Source organism: Mizuhopecten yessoensis, unplaced genomic scaffold (assembly GCF_002113885.1).
Source record: "Mizuhopecten yessoensis strain PY_sf001 unplaced genomic scaffold, ASM211388v2 scaffold5141, whole genome shotgun sequence".
In the NCBI taxonomy this organism is placed as follows: Eukaryota; Metazoa; Mollusca; class Bivalvia; order Pectinida; family Pectinidae; genus Mizuhopecten; species Mizuhopecten yessoensis.
The window spans coordinates 758,437-783,139 of NW_018405900.1; the positions used below are offsets into that span (position 1 = coordinate 758,437).

Consider the following 24,703-nt stretch of genomic DNA (forward strand, 5'->3'; position numbering starts at 1 on the left):
TACCTCTATAGTTTTCACGCCTTGGCGAGTTACGTAAGTGCCCGGGCGGGGGAAAACTACGGTCCAGGTACAACGTGGCTATGTTTACCTGTGTTGCCGAGACTGTGTTGTAATTATACATGTGTCGATTAAGGTTGTCAAACCGAAAACACCATTTCTAAATTTAAGAAAGTATAGACAGAAGTATATATTTATAGATTTTGCGTGTATATGTTTAAACACGAAACCGTATATATTGTTAAGCCATTCCTCAATTTACACCAACCACGATTGTTATCGCACAACGTTCGTCGATCGTCCGCACAAATGTGTGCAAGCAACGATCCTCTAATTTTTTATCGTTCGCACTTCGTGCACACATCGTTCACACACCGTTCACACATCGTTCACACACCATTCACACATCGTGCGCACACCGCACATCGTGTAACGTTGTGCGATCCCACAACTGTATACAGAATTATCCAATCAGAATACAGCTTTCAATATGTGACACACTGAGACTATAATGTGTGGGTTGGACTGTACTGAGTTCAGGTGGTACATCACCTTAGACAATTATAACATTTAAGCAGATTGGTGTTACTAGCAGTTTTTATATAAAAAAGACACTCTAACAAGATGGTAGGGTATATTAATATACGAATACTGAGGTTATATACACCAGGCTCTATAATAAAACAACAATAAATATCGTATTGGTTTTCTTTACCATTGTCATACTGGAAATCACTTCATTTTCTTGCGTACATTTTATTTCAAAAGCGATATTTGTACGTTTTACTCACGAAAACTTCAATGCATGACCGAAAGGATTGCTATGGTAATTATCCAAAGACAATTATTTGTGGAATATTTAAATTTGCAAATGAGTCTCTTCTTAAATTAATATAATAATTGATCACGAAGGAAAGTGATTTTCAGTTTACCAAAACTAATCAATACAAAAACATAACAGCTTTAAATATAGGAAACTTAACAATGTAGATTTTTTTAATTGTTTTTCAAAATTCGTAAAAATTAAGCAGTTTTTTTATTGTAACACTTTGTTAGTTGTAGACATGCACACAGTTACCAGACATGACAAACTATATCTGATTAATCAGTCACACGTTACCGGACTGTTAGCTCCCAGGTCCTTTCCGTAAACATGGCCACAGATTCACAACCATGCAATCGTATCCAGCAACGTTTATTGATGTAACATCCAAAATCACACCCCATATTTAATCATTGCCCGCGAATCCATGCAATTTTAATTTACAAGCAATAAATCTACCCACATTTAGTGCACTGAGAAATAGAACGTTTCTGAAGAATCACCAGGAAAATTATAATCCAGCTCCCTGATACTGATAATCATCTACATTTTGTTGTCAGTTTTTGTTATCAGTGAAATAGGTTTTAGGCCGGTTATATGGGCTGATATAACCTGGTTGAGTTCTTTATTTCCCAGGCTGAAGGATATAATGAGCTTCATAAACTCCATCATCTCCTTCAGTGGCTATAATCTCCAGCAATCCTTACATGGTTAAAAGACATGTCTGAAGTGTTTTTCCAGAAATAATTCATGAAAGTGAAAAATTGCAAAATGTAAATGATGAACAGTATCTTGACAAAAAGAAATATCCCTTGACCAATAATTTCAAAAACTTCCTGGAGTTACCTACCCTTTGAGGAGCGAACTGCAAATGCACCGGAGGCCCATCGGACACAGAGCTGTCTGACCCACCATCACTACAATACATAATAGTCATACCTTGTAGAACATGGTAATAAATCTAGTTTTAGTGAATTTGATAGTAACCTAAGCATATGTAAGGTTTGACCTCTAACTACAAAGGATAACAGATCACTCAAATTTTGATTCAAGTGGAAAACTACAGATAATATGCTCTGCAGTTTCTTTAAGTTTTTGACTTAATTAAATTGATTATTTTACCGCACTAAGAAATTAATGAGAGCTATGTCCCCAGAATTAAAACTGACCTGGACTCGAGAGAGCTGAAGTCATCGCTGAGGTCAATGTCGTCAGCTGAGTTTGGACTTATTCCAGCTCTCTGGAGTTTGGCAAGGATGTCCCTCTTCATCTTGTCCTCCAATTCCAGAAGTACATTAGCACACTGTAATTACAACATTAAAGTGATGATAACATGCTGGGTATATTAGTGACTCAGAAAGTATAGGTAAAACCACAGCTACATCATAAGTAAACTAAAGATAACCTACAAATAAATAAAAGTTAAGCAATAATATACACATAGGTGAAACAATGTCGCAGTGTAATATTATGCTATAAAGGTGTTCAAATTTGTCCATGTATAATTAAATCCTATTTGTTTAAAATGATTTTGAGATGATCATACTAGAACTACTGACCACAGGCTAACTAATGCGCCTTGAACCTACATAAAAACATGATTACTGCAGGGGCGAAACAATGGATGCCCGTCATATACCATGATGGCAAGCATTTTTAACATATTTAGGACCCTTCTGATGCATTTTTATAAAAAAATGTATGTAAATATTGAAATAGAACAAGAAGAAATTACATCTGTACTACATAACTTAGGAGAGTTGAGTTATTTCTTGGATGTGATATAAGGGGAAACATGTACTGCAATTTACTAAATATAAGCCAAAGAAATTAATACCTTTAACAAACCTTTTTAATTGTTTAGGGATTGCCTCCCTTAGTCCAAATTCCTAAACTAACGAAATTCCCGATTGCTACTTAATTACTGGCGGATTTCACCTGTCAGTCAGCGAGCGGAGACAGTTCCGAGTCTCTCAGCATTTTGGTTATGCATCCTTCCCCCTTTCAACGGATATCACCCGAGATAAATCTAGCTGCTCTCCTCTACCTACAGATACTTGATCATGTGCGGACGTTAATGCAAAGCAGTTGAGAAGGTAAGCTGTAGCGCATTTGACAAACTTCCTTCTACAGACAGACAGAACAACCTGTTTCCAGTATACATCAGCCTTCATCCCTCCCACAACTTTGTTGTGGGTTGTATATATAGGTTCTCACATGAGTTTCCATTTCATATGAGTTTTATGAAATGAGTCTAAGAGTTTTTCAATTTAGCGAGCCTCGCCACATGAAATGAAAGCGAGTATAAGATCCTTTTTATCACATAATCAAGATTTGTGGCGTTTATTTGTGTTAAACGACAATCTTCATGCAACCTCATACAAGCCAGATCTCACGGCGTGAGGCAATATCTCACAGATTTTCACCTCCAATTAAGTCTCACGGCGTGGGACATGAACTTATGGAAAGTCCTCAAATCCTCACATTTTTTAATGAGTGATCGGTGTCCCATTTTCCTGTTGTTGTTTACTCAAAGTCTTACGAGATTCCACAATGTTTTCAGCGAGAAATCACGAGAGCTCTCGAGTAGCGGCCATGTGATTGGTCATGTGATTGAAGAGCTCTTCCGATAACTTCCGGAAAATATAGCTGGTTGAAATGGCCGGGTTGAAATTGTGAGTTGATTTCGGTGTCTTTTACAATAAGTAATCTATTTGAACAATCAAAATAAATTCATATTATAGATTTAGTTTGATCTTTTCGTATTGTTGCCATTGATTTCCGTGATACTACAGAATGCCTGACAGTCTTAGTCGTAACCACTGTGCGACGGTGTCGGCTTCCGCATCAAAATTTCCCGTGAAGTTGATACCTCACACTGTCAGTAGAATTAGCACGAAACATGTTTTCTGTCATGTTTGTAAGGTTAGTTCATTGCTAGAAACTTTGATAAATAAGATGTCCGACTAAGTGTTTCTTAACAATTATAATTTCACTACGAAAGAGAACGACCGGTAAATATATAAGTGGCATGTCATGAAGAAGATGGAAAAAGTCTTTGTTCTGAATGCTGAAATATGTAATTTAAAAGTTCAAATGCTGAACACAGTTTTCTTCGCTTTCACAGCTGATTATTTCTGTCCTCTTGTTAAATGCATGTTTCCACATTCTGTTACATTATCAAGAAGTTCAAATGTAAATGAACATAGACAACTATTATCCATAGTTTTACAAACCCAATACACAATTCAAATTTTAACTGAACATTAGTAGTACTGTGGCTGCTGTGAATATTGGCCTGTCATCAGCAATACCATAACATATAACAATGCAAGACAAGGCATTCCATTTGAACAGTATAAAACATCTGTGTAAGGGTAGTGTTGTACACTAATGTCCACATTGAACAGTATAAAACATCTGTGTAAGGGAAGTGTTGTACACTAATGTACACATTGAACAGTATAACACAGCTGTGTAAGAGTAGTGTTGTACACTAAAGAACACATTGAACAGTATAACACATCTGTGTAAGGGTAGTGGTATACTCTTATGTACACATTGAACAGTATAAAACATCTGTGTTAGGGTAGTGTTATACACTTATGTACATATTGAACAGTATAACACATCTGTGTAAGGGTAGTGGTATACTCTTATGTACACATTGAACAGTATAAAACATCTGTGTAAGGGAAGTGTTGTACACTAAAGTACACATTGAACAGTATAACACATCTGTGTAAGGGTAGTGGTATACTCTTATGTACACATTGAACAGTATAAAACATCTGTGTAAGGGTAGTGTTGTACACTAGTGTACACATTGAACAGTATAAAACATCTGTGTAAGGGTAGTGTTATACACTTATGTACATATTGAACAGTATAAAAGATCCGTGTGAGGGTAGTGTTGTACACTAATGTACACATTGAACAGTATAAAACATCTGTGTAAGGGTAGTGTTATACACTTATGTACATATTGAACAGTATAAAACATCTGTGTAAGGGTAGTGTTGTACACTAATGTACACATTAATTTTATCTCCACAAAGAAATTGAGCTGTGTTGCCTACAAATGTATTCTCCAAATATCGTATGCAACAATCAGAAGACAACCAAAAAGTTGAAATGGAGAAAAAGATATTATAAATATTAAAAAAACAAAATATTACTTGTAGGGGTTAAAACCCCCAGGAAAACAAACAGAAACAAATAAACAGTTGTGCTAACTTAAAGCTTGTAATGGTAACATAAAGCATGTCCAATCACAGGAAGCAAGACTAACATTGCATGTTAACTTATATCACAACCAATTGTGTAATGTACAAAGCATGTGAGGGGTTAATTAGTAATGAATATATTAGTTGTTATAAAACAATTAAATGAGCGCAGTATTATGGGATATATCGCTGAATTTAAGTTATGGACAATGATGCAACATTTAATATCCCCAAGGACAAGTAATATTTCTCTGAACATGGACCTGTTATCTTTAACATCCATTTTATTCCCATCTAACAGAGGGTAACATTTACTCTGAACTAGTGCCCATTATTAACTTTCTTAACTTAACAGTGACTTTACAGGACCATTACCTTCTTTAGGAGGCAATTGAAGTTTTGACAGGAGTGTCTATTCCGTCTTTTCGTATTGCAGAGTTATCTGCTCTTGTGAGCTGGTATTGATTGTTACGTCATTTGTTTGTGAGAGTAACGTCATAAATATTTGAGAAAACGATGTCATTTTCTCACACAAACTAATGATGTAACAATCAATACCTGCTCACAAGAGCAGATAACTCTGCAATACGAAAAGACGGAATAAGGAACTGTTCAGGACCATTTAAGTTGTCTCGAAAAAGTCGAGGATTATCAGATATCAGTATATATTTAGATTATTGACATTATTTATTCACCTGACAACAGTGTATTATTGAAACCAAAATATCCCACTCCTACAAAAACTGCTATATATTTGTTGAATGGAATAGTTTTTAGTAAAACAAAGCGTGACGATGTATAATGTAAAGTGATGGTAGCAGTGGGAGACAAAGGGATTGGTGCTTGATTGTTAGAAATCAAATATACAACACATTTCTGAGTAGTCTGATGATTGATTCATGAGGTGAATAAATCAAAACATGATGATTTTCAGTGATAGTACCTGTATGATTATTAAAATATGATGATTTTCTGTGATAGTACCTGTATGATTACTAAAATATGATATGAAAACAATGAATTATATCTTGTTTTTTTGAGTCCATAACTAGTTCTCCAACCAATCTTATATGGATGATCATGCAGACAAAAGCGTGATGTTGACAGACCTAGAATACCAGACTACTGCGGCTGTATATACAGGTACAGGTGAAGGTGAGGCTATATATGGGGGAGGATGGGCGCCATGAGTATGTGCCTCCTCTTCATGTGGAAAGCAACAAATATTTACCGTAGTTATTTCAGCAAATAGTGGGATTACCGAGCATCATGAATGGCAAGCAAAAGCAACAAAAATCAATACATTATTTATGATGTATTATACAGGGCTGTCCCTTATAACTGTAGAAACTTCTTCGCACCTGGTTTTCTATATGATACCATAACTGATTCTACCGATGTATGATACGAGTAGTCCCCTATAACTGTAGAAACCTCTTCACAAATACTTGTCCTCCTACAGTATAGCAATCTAGGTTTTCTATATGATACCATAACTGATTCTACTGATGTATGATACAGGCTGTCCCCTATAACTGTAGTAATCCCTTCACAAATACTTGTCCTCCTACAGTGTAGCAATCTAGGTTTTCTATATGATACCATAAACTGATTCTACTGATGTATGATACGAGTAGTCCCCTATAACAGTAGAAATCCCTTCACAAATACTTGTCCTCCTACAGTGTAGCAATCTAGGTTTTCTATATGATACCATAAACTGATTCTACTGATGTATGATACAGGCTGTCCCCTATAACTGTAGTAATCCCTTCACACATACTTGTCCTCCTACAGTATAGCAATCTAGGTTTTCTATATGATACCATAAACTGATTCTACCGATGTATGATATAAAGCATCACTTCTACATTAAAAGTGCAGGAGAATGCGCAGGTGTGTTCACTCTGAATGTATATTTACTTCTGTAATGTAATTGAATGATGTTAGTAATGATAAAGTGGAATCAAACGATCTGTCTAGATCACAAGCAATGTCTTAAATTTATGAAATCAACACTATCAATTACAGCTGTTATCTTATACATAAGGAGTTTTAATGGTAATGAAAAATTCCTTTTTGCCAACATTATCCTCAGTCAAAATATATTTAACATGTCTCTTTCTATAGCAGACTTTCTGAAAGAAACTCAATTTTACCTCATGCTCAAATCCAAAATTTATCTAGGATAAATTTATTTGTACTGAAAAATTTTCCTACATTCCAGTACGATAAATGAGAACAAGATACCTTAGTGTTGTCTGGATCGCAGTAGTCCAATAAGGTATCACAGAAGTGGTAGCCCATCGCCTCAAAGTCCAGCAAGGTAAAGTGGTAGCCCTTCTTCTTCCCAATGGTGGAGCCGCAGAACGTCGCCTACAACATACAGGCATGTTACAGGACTTCGCGGCTTCACTATCAGACATAATGTTATTCTGAGCAGTTCTGTCCATTTCAAGCAGACATGCAGTTTTTATTGGCCAACAAATACAAGTGTGCCTATTTGCCTTCCTAATTCTCCAGACATGCTTCTAATATTGTATGTTTAAAAGAAAACCACTTGACCCTGTCAGAGATGTCTTAAGGCTTTCAAAGTGTTTTACCTGACCGAATCCCATGAGTGGTTGGCAAGTGCTAAGACAGAAGGCTAGGATAGAAGTGATAATGTGGCAATCGGCCATTGCATATTCTTCATGAAACAAGTAATGTACTAAAAAAGCTTCAGACACTTTTGTTGAAAGCAAAAACAAAACATTTTTGTGAGAAAATCAGTATTATAGTGTATAACATACCTCCATCGTGTAGCTATTCATTATACCCATGTGCCACATGACAATCCGACCTGTCCCTTCTTTGCTCTTCTGAACCTTGAACTTACACGACTCAAACTTAAACTGAAACAGATCACAGGCTTCGATATACCGAAAACAGTGGGGACTGTCTTACATTATCTATTCAATTTTTTAAATTTCATCTCATATTTTAAAAACTTTAAACAGATAAACAGTGTAATAACATTAAACTCCTGGTTTGACCATGCATATTAAAGTAATTGAAGCACAAATAAGTATATGAACACAGTAAAATGGGTGCTGTCACATGTTTCAAGACAATACAAAATGTGACCACCTGTTTTATAAGGGAAGGTCAGTAAGGAGTGGATGGTACCTTGTCTGGAGCATTCTTGTTGAGCATGACAGGGAAGATCCGTTCTCGGAGGCGTTTCTCCGGGTTGTGGCGGTTGTCACAGCCGTAGATGAACACATTTTGTTTTCTGCTATGTCCGTGAAGGTCACAATACACAATGATCTCTCTCTCCTGGAGAAGTCTGTGAGCAAAATACATCATGTGCTTACAGAAATCTATCAAACAAGTTTATGGAAATCTTATAGCAATCTGCAATGCATGTTTACAGAAATCTCTGAACAGAAGTCAAATAGCAACATATACCGGGATAATACTACACTTCTTCAAGTGTTTACATCCTTTTAAGTTTTTTAACTGGTTTCTAATCCCATTGGTATTTTTGTAAATAAAATATGTTTTAATCAAATCAAAAACCATTAAATTGTATACAAAAGTCCAAGAGACACATACAATACATCATTAAAATGTGTTTTAGTGCCTTTTTTTTAAATGCTTTATCACAATTCCTGAACACAAACAATAACTAATCTAGTGACTGATAGCAGGTAACAGCTAAGTATATCCGACTCAGTTGGTGGGGGGGATTTCATTTCAAAGGAGATAAGAGTTACCTCCCTTTTCCTTCTAAACGTACAAAATGAACTATTTTTTCCCCTTTATCAAAACAACTAGATATATGTATCTTTGGACACGTACTTGCGGATCATGTTTTTTGTGTGCCACACGGAGGGGTAGGAGTCCTTGAGCACAGTTTTGTAGTTCCTGTTTAGGTCTCTGCCTGCTAGGGAGCACCGGTAGTTACCCACTATCACTCCGTCAGGGTTTAACATTGGCACAATCTTAAAGATGAATGTGTCTCGCAGAAGCTGCAAATAAACCACACCATTTAACTGTTGGTACACAGTGACCACATATAGGCCGTCTTTTAACCGATTTTAGCAACATAGACCACATAGAGGCTGTCACCTAACTAATTTCAGCAACAAAGACCACATATAAACTGTCACTTAATCGATTTTAGCAACATAGACCACATACAGGCTGTCACTTAACTAATTTTAGCAACATAGACCACATATAGGCTGTCACTCAACCGATTTTAGCAACAAAGACCGCATATATATAAGCTGTCACTTAACCGATTTTAACAACAAAGACCACACAAACACTGTCACATCAGTGTTACTCTATTTTTGTTCAATTTGTAAAAATATTCACTAATGATTTCAAGCAAATACAATTCCATTGAATTTGTTCTATTACATGCCAATTTCACTTCAGATACTGTTCTCTCTAGTGAATATAAAAGACAGGTTTCAATTCAAATTATTGTTAAACAAGCTCTAAAATTTAAAACTACATTTAAACATATGAACAATATGTGTGTGTGCAAGTGACACGTTGTCTGTGAGTGTCTATAAGATTGTTGTCATACCTTAGCGTCTGCGGAGCTACCAGTCAGGTAGTCAAGGAAACCTTTCATCATCCAGCTGGCATTACACTCGCCAGGATGTACTCGAGATGTGATCACGACGGCTTTCTTATGCTGAAAAAGTATTGGGGCAAGTTTATTATAACATATCCATTTCTTAACACTCTACCATCCATTACATTTTAATCTACCATCCGTCATATTATAAGAACTGCCACAAAAAATCCTGATTATAACAATCCCCCACAGACCTTGCTCACTGTATCCTGTTAAAATCAGATGTTCATGAGATAATTCCTTCACAGGGAACATTCTATGACTTAGTTACGAATCGAGACATCGCCAACTTAAATATTTGATGTTGGTGTGACTACATATAGTTTTTTTAATTGATAACTCCTTGGGGAGCCAATCAACCCATAAAATGCTGAGGTAAAGATCTTAGTAGAGTATGTTCACCAACCTTGATGTCCTCTGGGTTTTGTGATGGTGAGGTAATGGTGAGAACGTAGACGAGGTTCCCGGCGAGCGTCCGACATAGCACTCTCTGTTTACAGATTTTGGACTTCACCGGGTCATTTGTTATATCTAGAAGGTAATCCTAATAAAGACAAACAAGCAAATCTCATTTAATAAACCAGTTCCTGTCAAGTAGAGATGTTACATTCTTAAGGTAATGTCACTCTCTTCTCAACCTCTCTAAGTGTAACAGAGGTTTCACATTATATAATTACATGTTATACTGTAGTTTAACCTCTCTAAGTGTAACAGAGGTTTCACATTGTATTAGTACATGTTATACTGTAGTTTAACCTCTCTAAGTGTAACAGAGGTTTCACATTGTATTAGTACATGGTATACTGTAGTTTAACCTCTCTAAGTGTAACAGAGGTTTCACATTGTATAAGTACATGGTATACTGTAGTTTAACCTCTCTAATACAGAGGTTTCACATTGTATTATTACATGTTAACTGTAGTTTAACCTCTCTAAGTGTAACAGAGGTTTCACATTGTATAAGTACATGTTATACTGTAGTTTAACCTCTGTAAGTGTAACAGAGATTATAATACAAATCGTACTAGAGGATGGTATAGCAGTTTAACCTCTATTATTCTTAACATACCATATTTAAGCCAAACAGAGCTAAAATTTCCAGGATCGTGACTTACTTGTAGGTCTGTGTATGTGTATGGGAAGCAGTGAGCAAAATAAACTGTATCATTGTCATGTGGAAACTCCACAGTCCACGTCAGGGAGTAAAACGGCTTCTCTCCCTTGGTAGTTTCATATCTACAATAGAAAATATATCATAAAGTGTATAGTTCTCTGCAAATAAGACCTAGAGTCTTTACAAGTATATAAACTGTTATATTTATAGGACAATCAATACATTAGTGACTATTTCTAGATTTTCAGATTTTCTTAATACTAAATCGAACTGGTAGAAGTCTGGTCAGATCCGGTCATATCATTCCAGGCTAGAATCTTGTTACATGAAACGAGAAAAGGAATTTCTCTCAGAAATCCATCCTGTACTTACTTGATATTATTTCTGTAGTATTTGATGTCGCTACCAGAACGTATCCAGCCAACTTTCTTAGTCTGAGCCTCCTTCTCACTGTACATCAGGGGCTTCATACCGTAGTTATACAGGCTGTCTGACTTGATGAAGTTGACGATGGTGAAGCGGTACTTGACGTTGGCGCGGGTATTTGATACCCTGAAGTAGTACCACTGTATGTGTTTGTTGGTATAGAGGTCGTAACGTAGCCACATTTCGTAGTCGTTGGTGACTCCTCTGTAAGGACATGTACAAACTTTATACTAATTTAAGGGAAATAATGCACAAGGAGTCTCCCTTCAACCAGCAGAACTAGTCTATAGCTCCAGAATTGAATGGTATAATTTTAACATGAGGAGATGTCTGTAGCTTTATAATTAACATAAATGGGTAAATCATTCAGAAGTTGAATCTTAGCTATATGTGAGGGACACAAATCTTGTTATTCCTGATATTTGTATAAGTAAAGCTACTTACACCTGGCAGGCCTTGGCAAGGTTCCCACTCTCGAAACGAGACTCAAATATTAGTGTGGTGTCCTCCTCGGTGTTGATCTTGGGAGCACACTGTGAGGGGCCTGACCTACAACCTCTTACCCTCGACCTCACAAACTGAAATCACATAAAGCCAAACCCATGAGCTAAAACGCGAGTAGAAAATCTTGAAAACCAAAAGCGAAGCAGTTATAATCTCACCAACTGAAAGAACAACCCGTTTATGTTTCAAAATTCAAATCACATACATTAGTCATAAACTCATAAATATACTAAAAAGCCATATTTGACAAGAATAAAGATCAAAACAGAATATTTAGAAACAGAAAAAAAAAGGCAAATATCCTGTAGATATTTAAAGTGTTAAAGTAAAGTTAGTTGATCGTCTGCTGGATAACCAAACTACTCGGTAGTGAAGCGGACGTAAAACCAATCAATCAGTCATTTCGCCACGTCTGCTGGATAACCAAACTACTCGGTAGTGAAGCGGACGTAAAACCAATCAATCAATCAGTTAGATTGAAGTGTGCAGACGGTCATAATGTGGGAGGAAATGGAGTATCCGAAGGAAAGCTATGTGGTCAGGCAGGTAACCCCATACCTGTCGCATCCAACTGAGGAATCGGATCCCAGCGGTTTTGATGAAATGTGAGTGCCCTATCTATTGCACCATCTGACCATTCTCTAAGCTGTATAGATGTTCTACAAGTGACCCGAGGGTGTTATCTTTGTTAACCTTCCTCGAGCTTCAGATTAATAATATTCATATGATGTTATTTTTCTAGTGAATTGATAGGTGAATGCCACCACCAAGATACTTCGTCCTTAATGTTCACGATGAGTACTTCACACATTAACTTTACATAGCTTCTCACATGGCAAACTAAACTGGGGAAGTTTTCAAACTTTTATATTCTGAGGTTCTTTTGGGATGGATCAACGAGCTGAGGATTGATGATGAGACAATTCATTTGGGTATCTTTTACCGGTATATCCTTATTATTGAACAGTGAGGGTGTAATGGTCCTGTAGATAGTATTGTATCAGCATGGTGACGGTTAGTCCAGCTACCCAGTATAACAGGAGACACACACCCAAATACTACTGTTACTGGTGAATCACACATATGTATAAGTGAGAAGAAAAATAAGAAAACAAAATATCAGGTACGTAATTATATACTAACCGTTGCAGTTTTTATCATGATTGTCGATTGCATACTGTTTCTTAAATTGTGAAGCAACTGTTTGAAACCAGATTTATTCTGATTGGAACAAATCATGTTTAAACTTTAGAGAAAATTCACATTTTCTGGCAATAATGTTGTCAGTCTGTGTCATCTAGTAAATTAAATCTTATACTATAGTCAGCTTTATATGAAAGTCAGTGAAAATTTAAGTTTATCTGCCGATCTCTAAATCCTTGTGACATAATGAAGTGCATGAATTCAACTTTATACTCCATATTGGACCCAAATTTTATATGAGTCTTCTTGAATTCTGAAATCGAAGGTTCTAGCCTGTTCAATATTCAAAATCAACATTTCTAAAAAAAAGATAACATCTAAAAGGAAAGCCATCTTAGAGAAAAGCATTTTGTCACCGAGTTATTTAACAAGCATTTCATTACCGAGTTATTTAACAAGCATTTCATCACCGAGTTATTTAATAAGCTGTCTGATCAATGAACATGTGACTAAAATTCTAACAGTGCCTGATATAAACTGTACACCCTCCAGTCTGTAGTGTAAAGCCTTGTAGTCGTTAAAGCTGAATCTCTACAAAATCCTACCCTCTCCTTCTATAACTTACCTCAATCCTCTTCTTCCTCTGAATATCATTACAAATGGAAATGTATTCATATTTATATGGACCCTCTTAAAAAGCTTCCAAGAAATAAAGAATGGCATGTACAGAGAGTTAATTTTTGATATTCATTATCAAAATATCCATTAACAACTTCAGTTTTCTTTATCCATATAAGCTTGTATATGCAAATATGTATATGTAAAAACCAAGTGGCCTCATGGACAGATGGCTAGCTGATTTTCAGATTAATTTAGTAAAAAGTAATTTTAGAATGTTGGAATTATTTTCTTCAGAAGTCTGGCAAAAGCATCTCGAAGTATAACCCAACCCCACATCCATGCAGGGTTTGACAAGAACATCTAAATACTTGGGCAATGAGTTTCTCAAATGTAAGTCTATACCCAGGGCTAGAATGAGGGCATCTCAAGGTGTAACTCAATTATAATCCATGCTTGAGTGAGGGTCTGTCAATACATACAGCCCAACCTGTGTACTTACAAAGCTAGATCTGGGCTGGTACATGTAGACTAGATTTGCACCTCTTTCCTCGCCTCGCACCATGGGCATTCGCTCCTGCCCATGCTGTTTGTAAAATGGCTCGGGAGAAGGAGGGATATACCGGATGTGTCGCACCTTCTCTTCCAGGACTTGAATCTCTGATGGCCTGTCAGATAGAAAGAAGATAGTATTCTGAAAATCAGAATCCTGATATCACTCAAGCTAAACTTATGGAAAATTGAAACAACTTAGACAAATGTTCATAATTTCATTTACAATAAAGGTAAGCTGTAACTGGTTTATGTTATCATCCAGAAATAATCCTCTAATGTTTTAATAATTATATTGTTAGATCTGCCATACCTATCACTGAACATAATAACAAATAATTGACAATATTTTTGTCTCCATTAATTAGGATAATAAATAAGAAACAGTTGTCACTAAAATGTTTAAAAGGACTATGTTTGGTTTGGGTGTGTTTTGGCCCTCAAATGCATCAAAATTCAAAACCTTTAAATGAACTTTAAAATGACTGTTTCTTTAATTTCGAATACTTCACAAATACTATTATGATAATAATATTTATATTTCTAATTATTGTTGCCATGGTGAAAACCTGTCAAAATTGACTGAATAATCAAATTTCAATAATTTATGCAAATATGACCTGGTTACCATGGCAGATAAAATTGAAAACACAAATAAATGTTAACATAATAGTACTGGGGAAGTATTCAAAATTAAAGAAACAGTCGTTTGAAAGTTCTATTGCAAATTTTTAATTTTGATGCATTTGGGGGCCAAAAAAGGCCCAAATAAGGCCTAAATCATCCTTTAATATCATATTCCCGCTCTCACTACAATAATAACTGCTTTTGTATATAAAATCGTTTTTACCATCTTGCAGACTGTTGTGGACCAAACTCCTTTGCCAAGGCGTAAAGATTCCTGGGCTCCCGTAACTTTGGTACCTGTCAATGAAGGATTAGAGAATGAGGACAAGCGACCTTGAACCAAACCTGACACCCCTATTCGTACATACAGATAAAATAGACTTGATCTATTTCAAATAGGAGCAGCAATCCATTCCAGACAGCAGAGGGACATACTCATCAATGACGTTTATCCTGTAAGGAATGCATCCCTGCCATCCATTTAAACCTCAAGTTAACATACATAAGTGCTTTGTCTAGAAATCCATGCAGGTAGATGCTTGTCACTATAAAAGTCCAACTTCTGCAATGTTTAACGTAGCCAGAGGTGGAGTGTCTATGCTATGGGGATCAATATGCTGGTATAACACATACAGTTAGTGAGATTCCATTGCAACTGGAGTCATTTGAGAAGCATGGATCTTGATATCATTTAAACTGTAGAATTTAAAACAAGAGCTACAAAACCTGACTGCAATGAATGTTTCAGCTAGACATCAGCGTAAAGAATTCTACATGGTATGATCATGTTATTTTTAATAGATAGGTAGCCTATGGGGCCTGTATTTCACTCACCTGTATTAATTTGATATCTAAACTTGATGAATTAAAAATATCTCAGTTAGACAGATCTTAGACGCGAACATTTTTGCAGAATACCTAGGTCTGATATTTCTTATGGTAAATAAAAGTTCATAAAATGTTCAACCTGTGACCTTGAAAGTAGCTCTGACAAGGTCATTCATTTGAATAAACTAGGCAGGCTTAAATGGCTACAGCAAGTTAGAGGTCATGACTGTTAACATCTCGGTCTTCATTCAAGTCATTTGAAGAAAATTTGACAGATGAACAGATGAACAATGGATGCTGCATTGTTGTACAAACTGAAAAGTGTCCTTGTTTTAATGAGTGAACGGTACGTACCATTCCTCGGCCATCCTGGTAGCTGTACACAAGCTGTGTGGTCCTCAATAGTTCCTCCTGTAGTTTGTTGTCTGAAACACGCGAATAAACAACAACATAAGGACAAATCAACAACTCATATTAATTATCAACAAAAGAAACAGTTTTCAGTTGAAATCGTTTACAGTGACTGTAGTGTTGTTCTGTTCCCATAACTGGTTTTTACTTGTTGGATCACAATAACTGTATTTCTGTTGATTAATAGTACAACTGTAAGAGAGAAATCTGGGAATGGCATATCTCAACAGTCAAGTTAAAAGGTTACAAAAAAATGTAAATCTATGCAGTGTTACCTGAAGATTCTTCTGCAAAATAACTAGCGGAGTCCAACATTACAAAACATGGCTCACAAATCACAGCATAATATAAACATCCTAGAATCGGCTATAATGATCTGGACGCATCCGAGTTCCAACCAACTCACATCACAGATGTTTTGTATTGTTTCGTTAAAAAACCTCTTCACTTAAATAAAACAGAATGGACAGAACTTCTTGCTAATCCAATTGTTTCGTGGATGGGTTATATCAACAGCTGATTTATATATATATTGAGCTCAGCACTAGGTACCACATTTGTATATGTGTTGTCCTGGTGATTATAAGCTTGACTGTCTGGTGTTTTTCAGATCAAAGCCTGTTTATTGATGGTTGTACACGTAAATGGTTGACAATCAATACTAGTGACAATAAGTGAGATGTCGTTAATTGTGTGGCTAATTACAGGAAAAAGCCACACAAATACAGCCTTTAATAGCGGCAAAATACAACTCACTCCATTTCTACAGGGGACATTCAAGTTTGACAGTCAGTACCGATGCACTGTAAGGCTGTCCTTTTAAACAGTCACCCCACACAAGTGTTCCTATGATAATAGTGTCTGCTGTTCCTTAATTGGTATGTAGTGAAAGGATTTTATTTATTTCATGAACATTTAATCTAATTTTGTCATCATCAAAAACATGCTCACTTCTAAACATCAATGAACTGCTGTATTTACAGCATTCATTCATGCAACACCTGAAATGTTTTAATTTATAGAGGATTAATTGTGTATAAAATCATCCACATATTATATTTTCTAATTTCAATATATTGACTATATAATGCAGTCTTCTAACATGTCTAATTTCCTGCTCAGAACATTGAAATCCTAGTGTAGACAGGTCTTAGTAATTAGCAATCATATTGTGACATCCTCATCGATTATTGACGTTTCTTTCAATGAGTAATCACAGACTAACACACATTGATTGGTAGGTTGTAGAGTGCAAATATTGGGTTTTAGATTTAACAATAATCAAAGATCTTATATTGTCACTACTGCTAGCAGTAAATAGAAATTCTACTTCCACAATCATGTACCAGGGTAAGGGTCACCAAAATCATCAACAATTGGGTAGGAGACCATCAACAGTCAGTTATCTGATGTTTTCCACACCAACCTGTAGGCGCTGTCATAACATATTGTAAAACCGTATACAAATGTATTGCAATACACAGACAGTTGTGATTATCTCCCTTTACTTATACTATAATATAGTAGGTTATTGTTATTTTTACATATGTTTGTCGCTATAATAGCTCTCAAGAGATAATGTTCCTTGTTTTCCTGTATGCGACGTTAAATAAAGTATCTTGTATCTTGTATTGTATTGCAAAACAGATATGAAATATTAGTCAGCCTGTCACACAGGATGACAACAAAAACGGCAGTCGTTCTACAACACATTTATCTCAATAACACCAACCAAACACAAAAAAACATTGTCTCCTTTTGATTCATTTCTAGCATACTAAACATGTCATGATAATTAAATATATACTGGCAGTCCTGTGCCCAACATAAGAAACCAAAATATGATCAATTGTTGAGAAGCACTCTTTCTCTGTTGAGAATTCTACTCTGTATTTAATATGCTTACTTTGATTAATGCAATACTATCTGTGGTATAAAGAGTACCTGTACATATGTTTGATATTAGTCTCACACTATCTGTGGTATAAAGAGTACCTGTATCTATGTTTGATATTAGTCTCACACTATCTGTGGTATAAAGAGTACCTGTATCTATGTTTGATATTAGTCTCACACTATCTGTGGTATAAAGAGTACCTGTACCTATGTTTGATATTAGTCTCATACTATCTGTGGTATAAAGAGTACCTGTACATATGTTTGATACTAGTCTCATTCTTCTGGAGAGGGACTCCCCTTTCTCACTTTCATTTTTGACTTCAGAAATTAGCAAAATCCCCTACATGTTGCTTTTTGCACAAATTTGTTGTTTTCACTGTATAGAACATCTTAAACTACAGCATTTTAAAATGATATTCATTGTTAGTTTTTCTCAGACATTTCAAATTTTGTACCATAGTTATTCCAAATGAAATTATTATTTGTTATCTACATAAAATGGAAAGAAATTGAGAGTATTGAAGATTCCCCATTTTTTGATCGAGTAATCATATTCTCCACAACACTTTGTAACAGAAATACATGTCAACACTTTCTTTGAGGAGAATAATAAAAATTATATACATTTTTTTTTATTTTTTTTTATCTGAACACTTTTTTGTTGAGAACAAAGATATTCTTCCTTTTAACAGAATTTTTTGTTGTTCCAGTGAATAGAATACTTGCTTTCCAAAAGCAAGGAATGATTTGGTATTAAACACAATGATCTGGCTCTGTTCAGGAACAACGTCTGTAAGGTTTTCTAGCTTTGTGTACTACTGTTGATTTAGCCTACTTATTGAAAGTAAAAAGTAAACCTTTTATATACGCGAATTCCTCTCTGTATCCTCCGTTATCTACAAAACAAGGTGGGTATCAGATCATCAATGTGAAATGTCGCTGTCCTGTGTGCCCTTGACTTACTGTTAACTGCTCCTCACTCTATCAAAGGATACTGAATCCTTGGCAAGTGATATTACAACTAAATACACAATATCTACAATTGTTAATATCTAATTGAATGATTAATGAATCTTGTTATTTATCTAAATTAGAAGTTGACCTCTAGTTAAATAGTTCATGTTTGCATTCAAAGATGTTATTAGGACTTATATAACTAAATACACATGTTCAAGGTGAATATTGATTGTCAAAAATGTGTTGAAGAGTTGGCAGTGTAGTACATTTACCCAAATATAGCACCTCCGATATATGTAAATGGTTTGATTCAATCTGGACTTGTTTTGATATTCAGCAAATATATATGTAACAATAGGGTACAGTAGGTTTGACTATGACGGAGAGACTCTGCCTTTGTGTGTTGGTAACACTGTAACAGAGGAATGTCCCAGACCACAGACAATACAGCCAGTCCTATTATACCACAGTCCTACACTCACACAGGGAACTGTTGTCCAGGAGTCAACACCAACATATATAACCTTTACACCTGTCATTATCAATTGGCAAATAGAAATAAAGATTTAGATATCAAGGTTTCAACACAACAGATGGCTGTCAAGCATACCAGTGATATATCTATATCATCTGATCCCTCTGTGTGACTGTAAGGGCTCTACAATCATTTAGTTTCTATGTTTGATTTGTAATGGGGATGTGATATTTCATACAAAGGAAAAAGTCTTGACCATTTATACCAGTGTTCTCTTCATACCACTAACTTTTACACCTAACAAGTTACTGCATATATTTCAGAAATTCAATATAAGGAACCCCGTATTACTGTCAAAAACTGCAACTTTGCACTTGAAATTGTTTATAGCTTTGATAATTCATTTCTTAAAAGAAAAAACACAATTTGCAGGTCTTTAAACAAAACCTAATCAACAACTGAGTTCTGAGTTTAAAATATCAGCGGGGCTACTGACCAGGAATCATCTGACTGAGCTACTTTGACAATGGAAGTGTCCTAGCCCAGCTGTGCTACATGTACCTGGACAATGGAAGTGTCCTAGCCCAGCTGTGCTACATGAACCTGAACAATGGAAGTGTCCTAGCCCAGCTGTGCTACATGTACCTGGACAATGGAAGTGTCCTAGCCCAGCTGTGCTACATGAACTGGGACAATGGAAGTGTCCTAGCCCAACTGTGCTACATGTACCTGGACAATGGAAGTGTCCTAGCCCAGCTGTGATCCATGTACTGGGACAATGGAAGTGTCCTAGTCCAGCTGTGCTACATGTACCTGGACAATGGAGGTGTCATAGCCCAGCTGTGCTACATGTACTGGGAAAATGGAAGTGTCCTAGCCCAGCTGTGCTATATGTTCCTGGACAATGGAAGTATCCTAGCCCAACTGTGATACATGTACCTGGACAATGGAAGTGTCCAAGCCCAACTGTGCTACATGTACTGGGATAATGGAAGTGTCCTAGCCCAGCTGTGCTATATGTACCTGGACAATGGAAGTATCCTAGCCCAACTGTGATACATGTACCTGGACAATGGAAGTGTCCCAGCCCAGCTGTGATACATGTACCTGGACAATGGAAGTGTCCTAGCCGAACTGTGCTACATGTACTGTGATAATGGAAGTGTCCTAGCCCAGCTGTGCTACATGTACCGGGACAATGGAAGTATCCTAGCCCAACTGTGATACATGTACCTGGACAATGGAAGTGGCCTAGCCCAGCTGTGATACATGTTCCTGGACAATGGAAGTGTCCAAGCCCAACTGTGCTACATGTACTGGGATAATGGAAGTGTCCTAGCCCAGCTGTGCTATATATACCTGGACAATGGAAGTATCCTAGCCCAACTGTGATACATGTACCTGGACAATGGAAGTGTCCTAGCCGAACTGTGCTACATGTACTGTGATAATGGAAGTGTCCTAGCCCAGCTGTGCTACATGCACCTGGACAATGGAAGTGTCCTAGCCCAGCTGTGCTCCATGTACCTGGACAATGGAAGTGTCCTAGCCAAGCTGTGCTACATGTACCTGGACAATGGAAGTGTCCGAGCCCAGCTGTGATACATGTACTGGGACAATGGAAGTGTCCTAGCCCAGCTGTGATAAATGTACTGGGACAATGGAAGTGTCCTAGTCCAGCTGTGCTACATGTACCTGGACAATGGAGGTGTCCTAGCCCAGCTGTGCTACATGTACTGGGACAATAGAAGTATCCTAGCCCAACTGTGATACATGTACCTGGACAATGGAAGTGGCCTAGCCCAGCTGTGATACATGTACTGGGACAATGGAAGTGTCCTAGCCCAGCTGTGCTACATGTACCTGAACAATGGAAGTGTCCTAGCCAAGCTGTGCTACATGTACCTGGACAATGGAAGGGTCCTAGCCCAGCTGTGCTACAAGTACTGGAACAATGGAAGAGTCCTCGCCCAACTGTGATACATGTACCTGGACAATGGAACTGTCCTAGCCCAGCTGTGATACATGTACTTGGACGATGGAAGTGTCCTAGCCCAACTGTGCTACATGTACCTGGACAATGGAGGTGTCCTAGCCCAGCTGTGCTACATGTACTGGGACAATAGAAGTGTCCTAGCCCAACTGTGTTACATGTACCTGGACAATGGAAGTGTCTTAGCCCAGCTGTGCTACATGTACCTGGACACTAGAAGTGTCCTAGCCCAGCTGTGCTACATGAACCTGAACAATGGAAGTGTCCTAGCCCAACTGTACTACATGTACTGGGACAATGGAAGTGTCCTCCCCCAGCAGTGCTACATGTACCTGGACAATGGAAGGGTCCTAGCCCAGCTGTGCTACAAGTACTGGAACAATGGAAGTGTCCTCGCCCAACTGTGATACATGTACCTGGACAATGGACGTGTCCTAGCCCAGCTGTGCTACATGTACTTGAACAATGGAAGTGTCCTAGCCCAACTGTACTACATGTACTGGGACAATGGAAGTGTCCTCCCCCAGCAGTGCTACATGTACCTGGACAATGGAAGTGACTTAGCCCAGCTGTGCTACAAGTACTGGAACAATGGAAGTGTCCTCGCCCAACTGTGATACATGTACCTGGACAATGGAACTGTCCTAGCCCAGCTGTGATACATGTATCTGGACAATGGAAGTTACCTAGCCCAGCTGTGATACATGTACCTGGACAATGGAAGTGTCTTAGCCCAGCTGTGCTACATGTACCTGGACACTAGAAGTGTCCTAGCCCAGCTGTGCTACATGAACCTGAACAATGGAAGTGTCCTAGCCCAACTGTACTACATGTACTGGGACAATGGAAGTGTCCTCCCCCAGCAGTGCTACATGTACCTGGACAATGGAAGGGTCCTAGCCCAGCTGTGCTACAAGTACTGGAACAATGGAAGAGTCCTCGCCCAACTGTGATACATGTACCTGGACAATGGACGTGTCCTAGCCCAGCTGTGCTACATGTACCTGGACACTAGAAGTGTCCTAGCCCAGCTGTGCTACAAGTACTATGGAAGTGTCCTAGCCCAGCTGTGATACATGGACCTGGACAATAGAAGTGTCCTAGCCTAGCTGTGCTACATGTACCTGGACAATGGAGGTGTCCTAGCCCAGCTGTGCTACATGTACTTGAACAATGGAAGTGTCCTAGCCCAACTGTGTTACATGTACCTGGACAATGGAAGTGTCCTAGCCCAACTGTGCTACATGTACTGAGACAATGGAAGTGTCCTAGCCCAGCTGTACTACATGTACTGGGACAATGGAAGTGTCCTACCCCAGCAGTGCTACATGTACCTGGACAATGGAAGTGTCCTACCCCAACTGTGATACATGTACTGGGACAATGGAAGTGTCCTACCCCAACTGTGATACATTTGCATCCAAAACGAATTACAGGGGAGGTCACTGTATATATGTGAACTAGCACAGTGCAGTGGGACATGGATCCTTAAATATACAATCTCAGTTACTTCCATTATTGTTGTAACAGACACGTAAGTCAATGAACAAGTATATATAGATTTATAGGTTGATGACAATGACAGGTAATGACAGGTATAGAGAGTATGATTAAATGTTGGCTGGTTATATGACTGATACCAGGAAACTACCAAAGCCAAACAGTCTTTGATAAAGACAACAACAACATTACATAGTCAGGATCAATAGTCATTAATCCAAATGAACATCAGCATTTTATGACAGGCGATTTACCTTTATGTAAAATCAATCAAAAGTTGTGAACATGTAAAGAGGCAGAATAACAATGCAACACCTGTCATTAAATATTGCATGCATAACATACTCCATTATAAAGTCATGAAACTTTGATAATGGAGCATTAACTATTGTAAAAAAGAATTCCATAATAGCAGGCTTCATGAACGGTTCCTTTTGTACACATTAACTGGAGCTGACTACACAGCGACTTGTCCTACAGTCACCTACCATCTTCATTCTAAGGATGTACGCTTGAACTTACCTGGTTAATCTACTACTCAAAAAAAAGGAAACATTTTTTCAGTTAAGAATAAGTCAAGATTATTTTTGTATATTTCATAAAGGTACTTTATAAAAATTTTGGATATGCTTATTTCAAGAAAACAATTTATACCAAAGTGTACATGGTAGGCCCAAACAAAGGAAGTCTGGACCCAATACTGGTTACACAACTTGCTTAATTAAATAGTGTGTGGTTCACAGTGGCATTGTTCTAACAATTGCTTTGTTGCTGTGTGTAAACTAATATCAGGCTGATGAATAGATAACATCACAGACCGACACTTAAACAATGATTCCAGAAAGGCAAAGTCAACACTTAACATGAGTTATTCAGGAGAAAGTTCATTAATATGAATGCTTTCACCCTCAATGAAAACAAAGACATCTTGTTACGGGTCCCCTGGGACCTGTGGACAACCAGTGTAAGGGAACACCAAGATAATAGCTCCGTTATTGTATTGAGTTTGTTCTGGAAACACTGCCTCTGTACTGAATGTCCTGTTTAAACTTTCATGATCTCTCTTCCTGTCTCAAATGTCTGTCTGCAGGAGTCTTCAAATAACACCTCCAACTTTAATAAGTAAAGAAACCATTTGAAACGAAATGTTTGGTGACTAAATCGGTCAATATTTATACAGCCTATTGTATTTTATTTTGACATGATCTGAGGTCCTATACAACTTTATTACAAATTCATTCATTTACTTTTCAGAAGTCCGTATTTACCAAGTAATTGATGATGAGCTATCAGTTTATTCCCCACAATAATATACCATGTGGGTAGATCAACCTCCAGGTGTTTGTACTGTAAACATGTTTTTAACGTGACAGTTGTATATGGGCATTACTTGTAACATAAGTCAATTTAAACTCTGAATGACAATGGAGTAATGATATTCTCAACACATTTTATTTTGCAATGACAACAGGTGAAGTCTCACCAGGAACCAACATTCTAAAGTCCCACCTTCATACAAGTTTACTGTGAACATATTTCAGAGAGATCGGATAACCTATGCATTAGATCAGATGATTTCAAATGGAAAGAGACATCAGCTCAAAACTTTTTGGTTATAATAAGGCTCATTTATTGTAAACTTTTTGGTTATAATAAGGCTCATTTATTGTAAACTTTTTGGTTATAATAAGGCTCACTTATTGTACACTTTTTTGTTATAATAAGGCTCATTTATTGTAAACTTTTTGGTTATAATAAGGCTCATTTATTGTAACAATTCTGGAAGCAAAATCAGACAAACATGTTGGTCTAAACTTGCTGACGACTAGAGCTAGCTGATAAAAAACACTACACAAAACAGCTTATAGTTTACTGGTAGAGTTGTGATGATACTGTCATATATCTGAGATCTATTTTGTACAGGCTTGGTTTTAAACATGCTTATTGCTAAAGAAGTTAAAATGTCTTTTGCAT

The 24,703-nt window shown here is 37.1% G+C and overlaps 1 protein-coding gene across 29 annotated transcripts in view; it reads right to left on the reverse strand.

Annotated features, from left to right (window-relative positions):
* Positions 1-24,703, reverse strand: part of LOC110450250 (cytosolic carboxypeptidase 2-like) — a 143,559-nt gene that overhangs the window by 55,372 nt on the left and 63,484 nt on the right. For 27 of the 29 annotated variants that reach the window (XM_021497671.1, XM_021497677.1, XM_021497663.1 and 24 more), the window contains 15 exons: positions 15,849-15,919; positions 14,890-14,963; positions 13,990-14,155; positions 13,495-13,512; positions 11,667-11,800; positions 11,169-11,426; positions 10,798-10,918; positions 10,089-10,226; positions 9,629-9,739; positions 8,890-9,059; positions 8,215-8,374; positions 7,839-7,940; positions 7,297-7,422; positions 1,990-2,123; positions 1,671-1,737 (listed from right to left, as the gene is read on the reverse strand). In XM_021497671.1, coding sequence (XP_021353346.1) covers positions 1,671-1,737; positions 1,990-2,123; positions 7,297-7,422; positions 7,839-7,940; positions 8,215-8,374; positions 8,890-9,059; positions 9,629-9,739; positions 10,089-10,226; positions 10,798-10,918; positions 11,169-11,426; positions 11,667-11,800; positions 13,495-13,512; positions 13,990-14,155; positions 14,890-14,963; positions 15,849-15,919 — 1,850 coding nt within the window. The remainder of the gene's footprint in view (positions 1-1,670; positions 1,738-1,989; positions 2,124-7,296; positions 7,423-7,838; positions 7,941-8,214; positions 8,375-8,889; positions 9,060-9,628; positions 9,740-10,088; positions 10,227-10,797; positions 10,919-11,168; positions 11,427-11,666; positions 11,801-13,494; positions 13,513-13,989; positions 14,156-14,889; positions 14,964-15,848; positions 15,920-24,703) is intronic. The other 2 variants (XM_021497659.1, XM_021497666.1) reach the window with 1 other exon arrangement.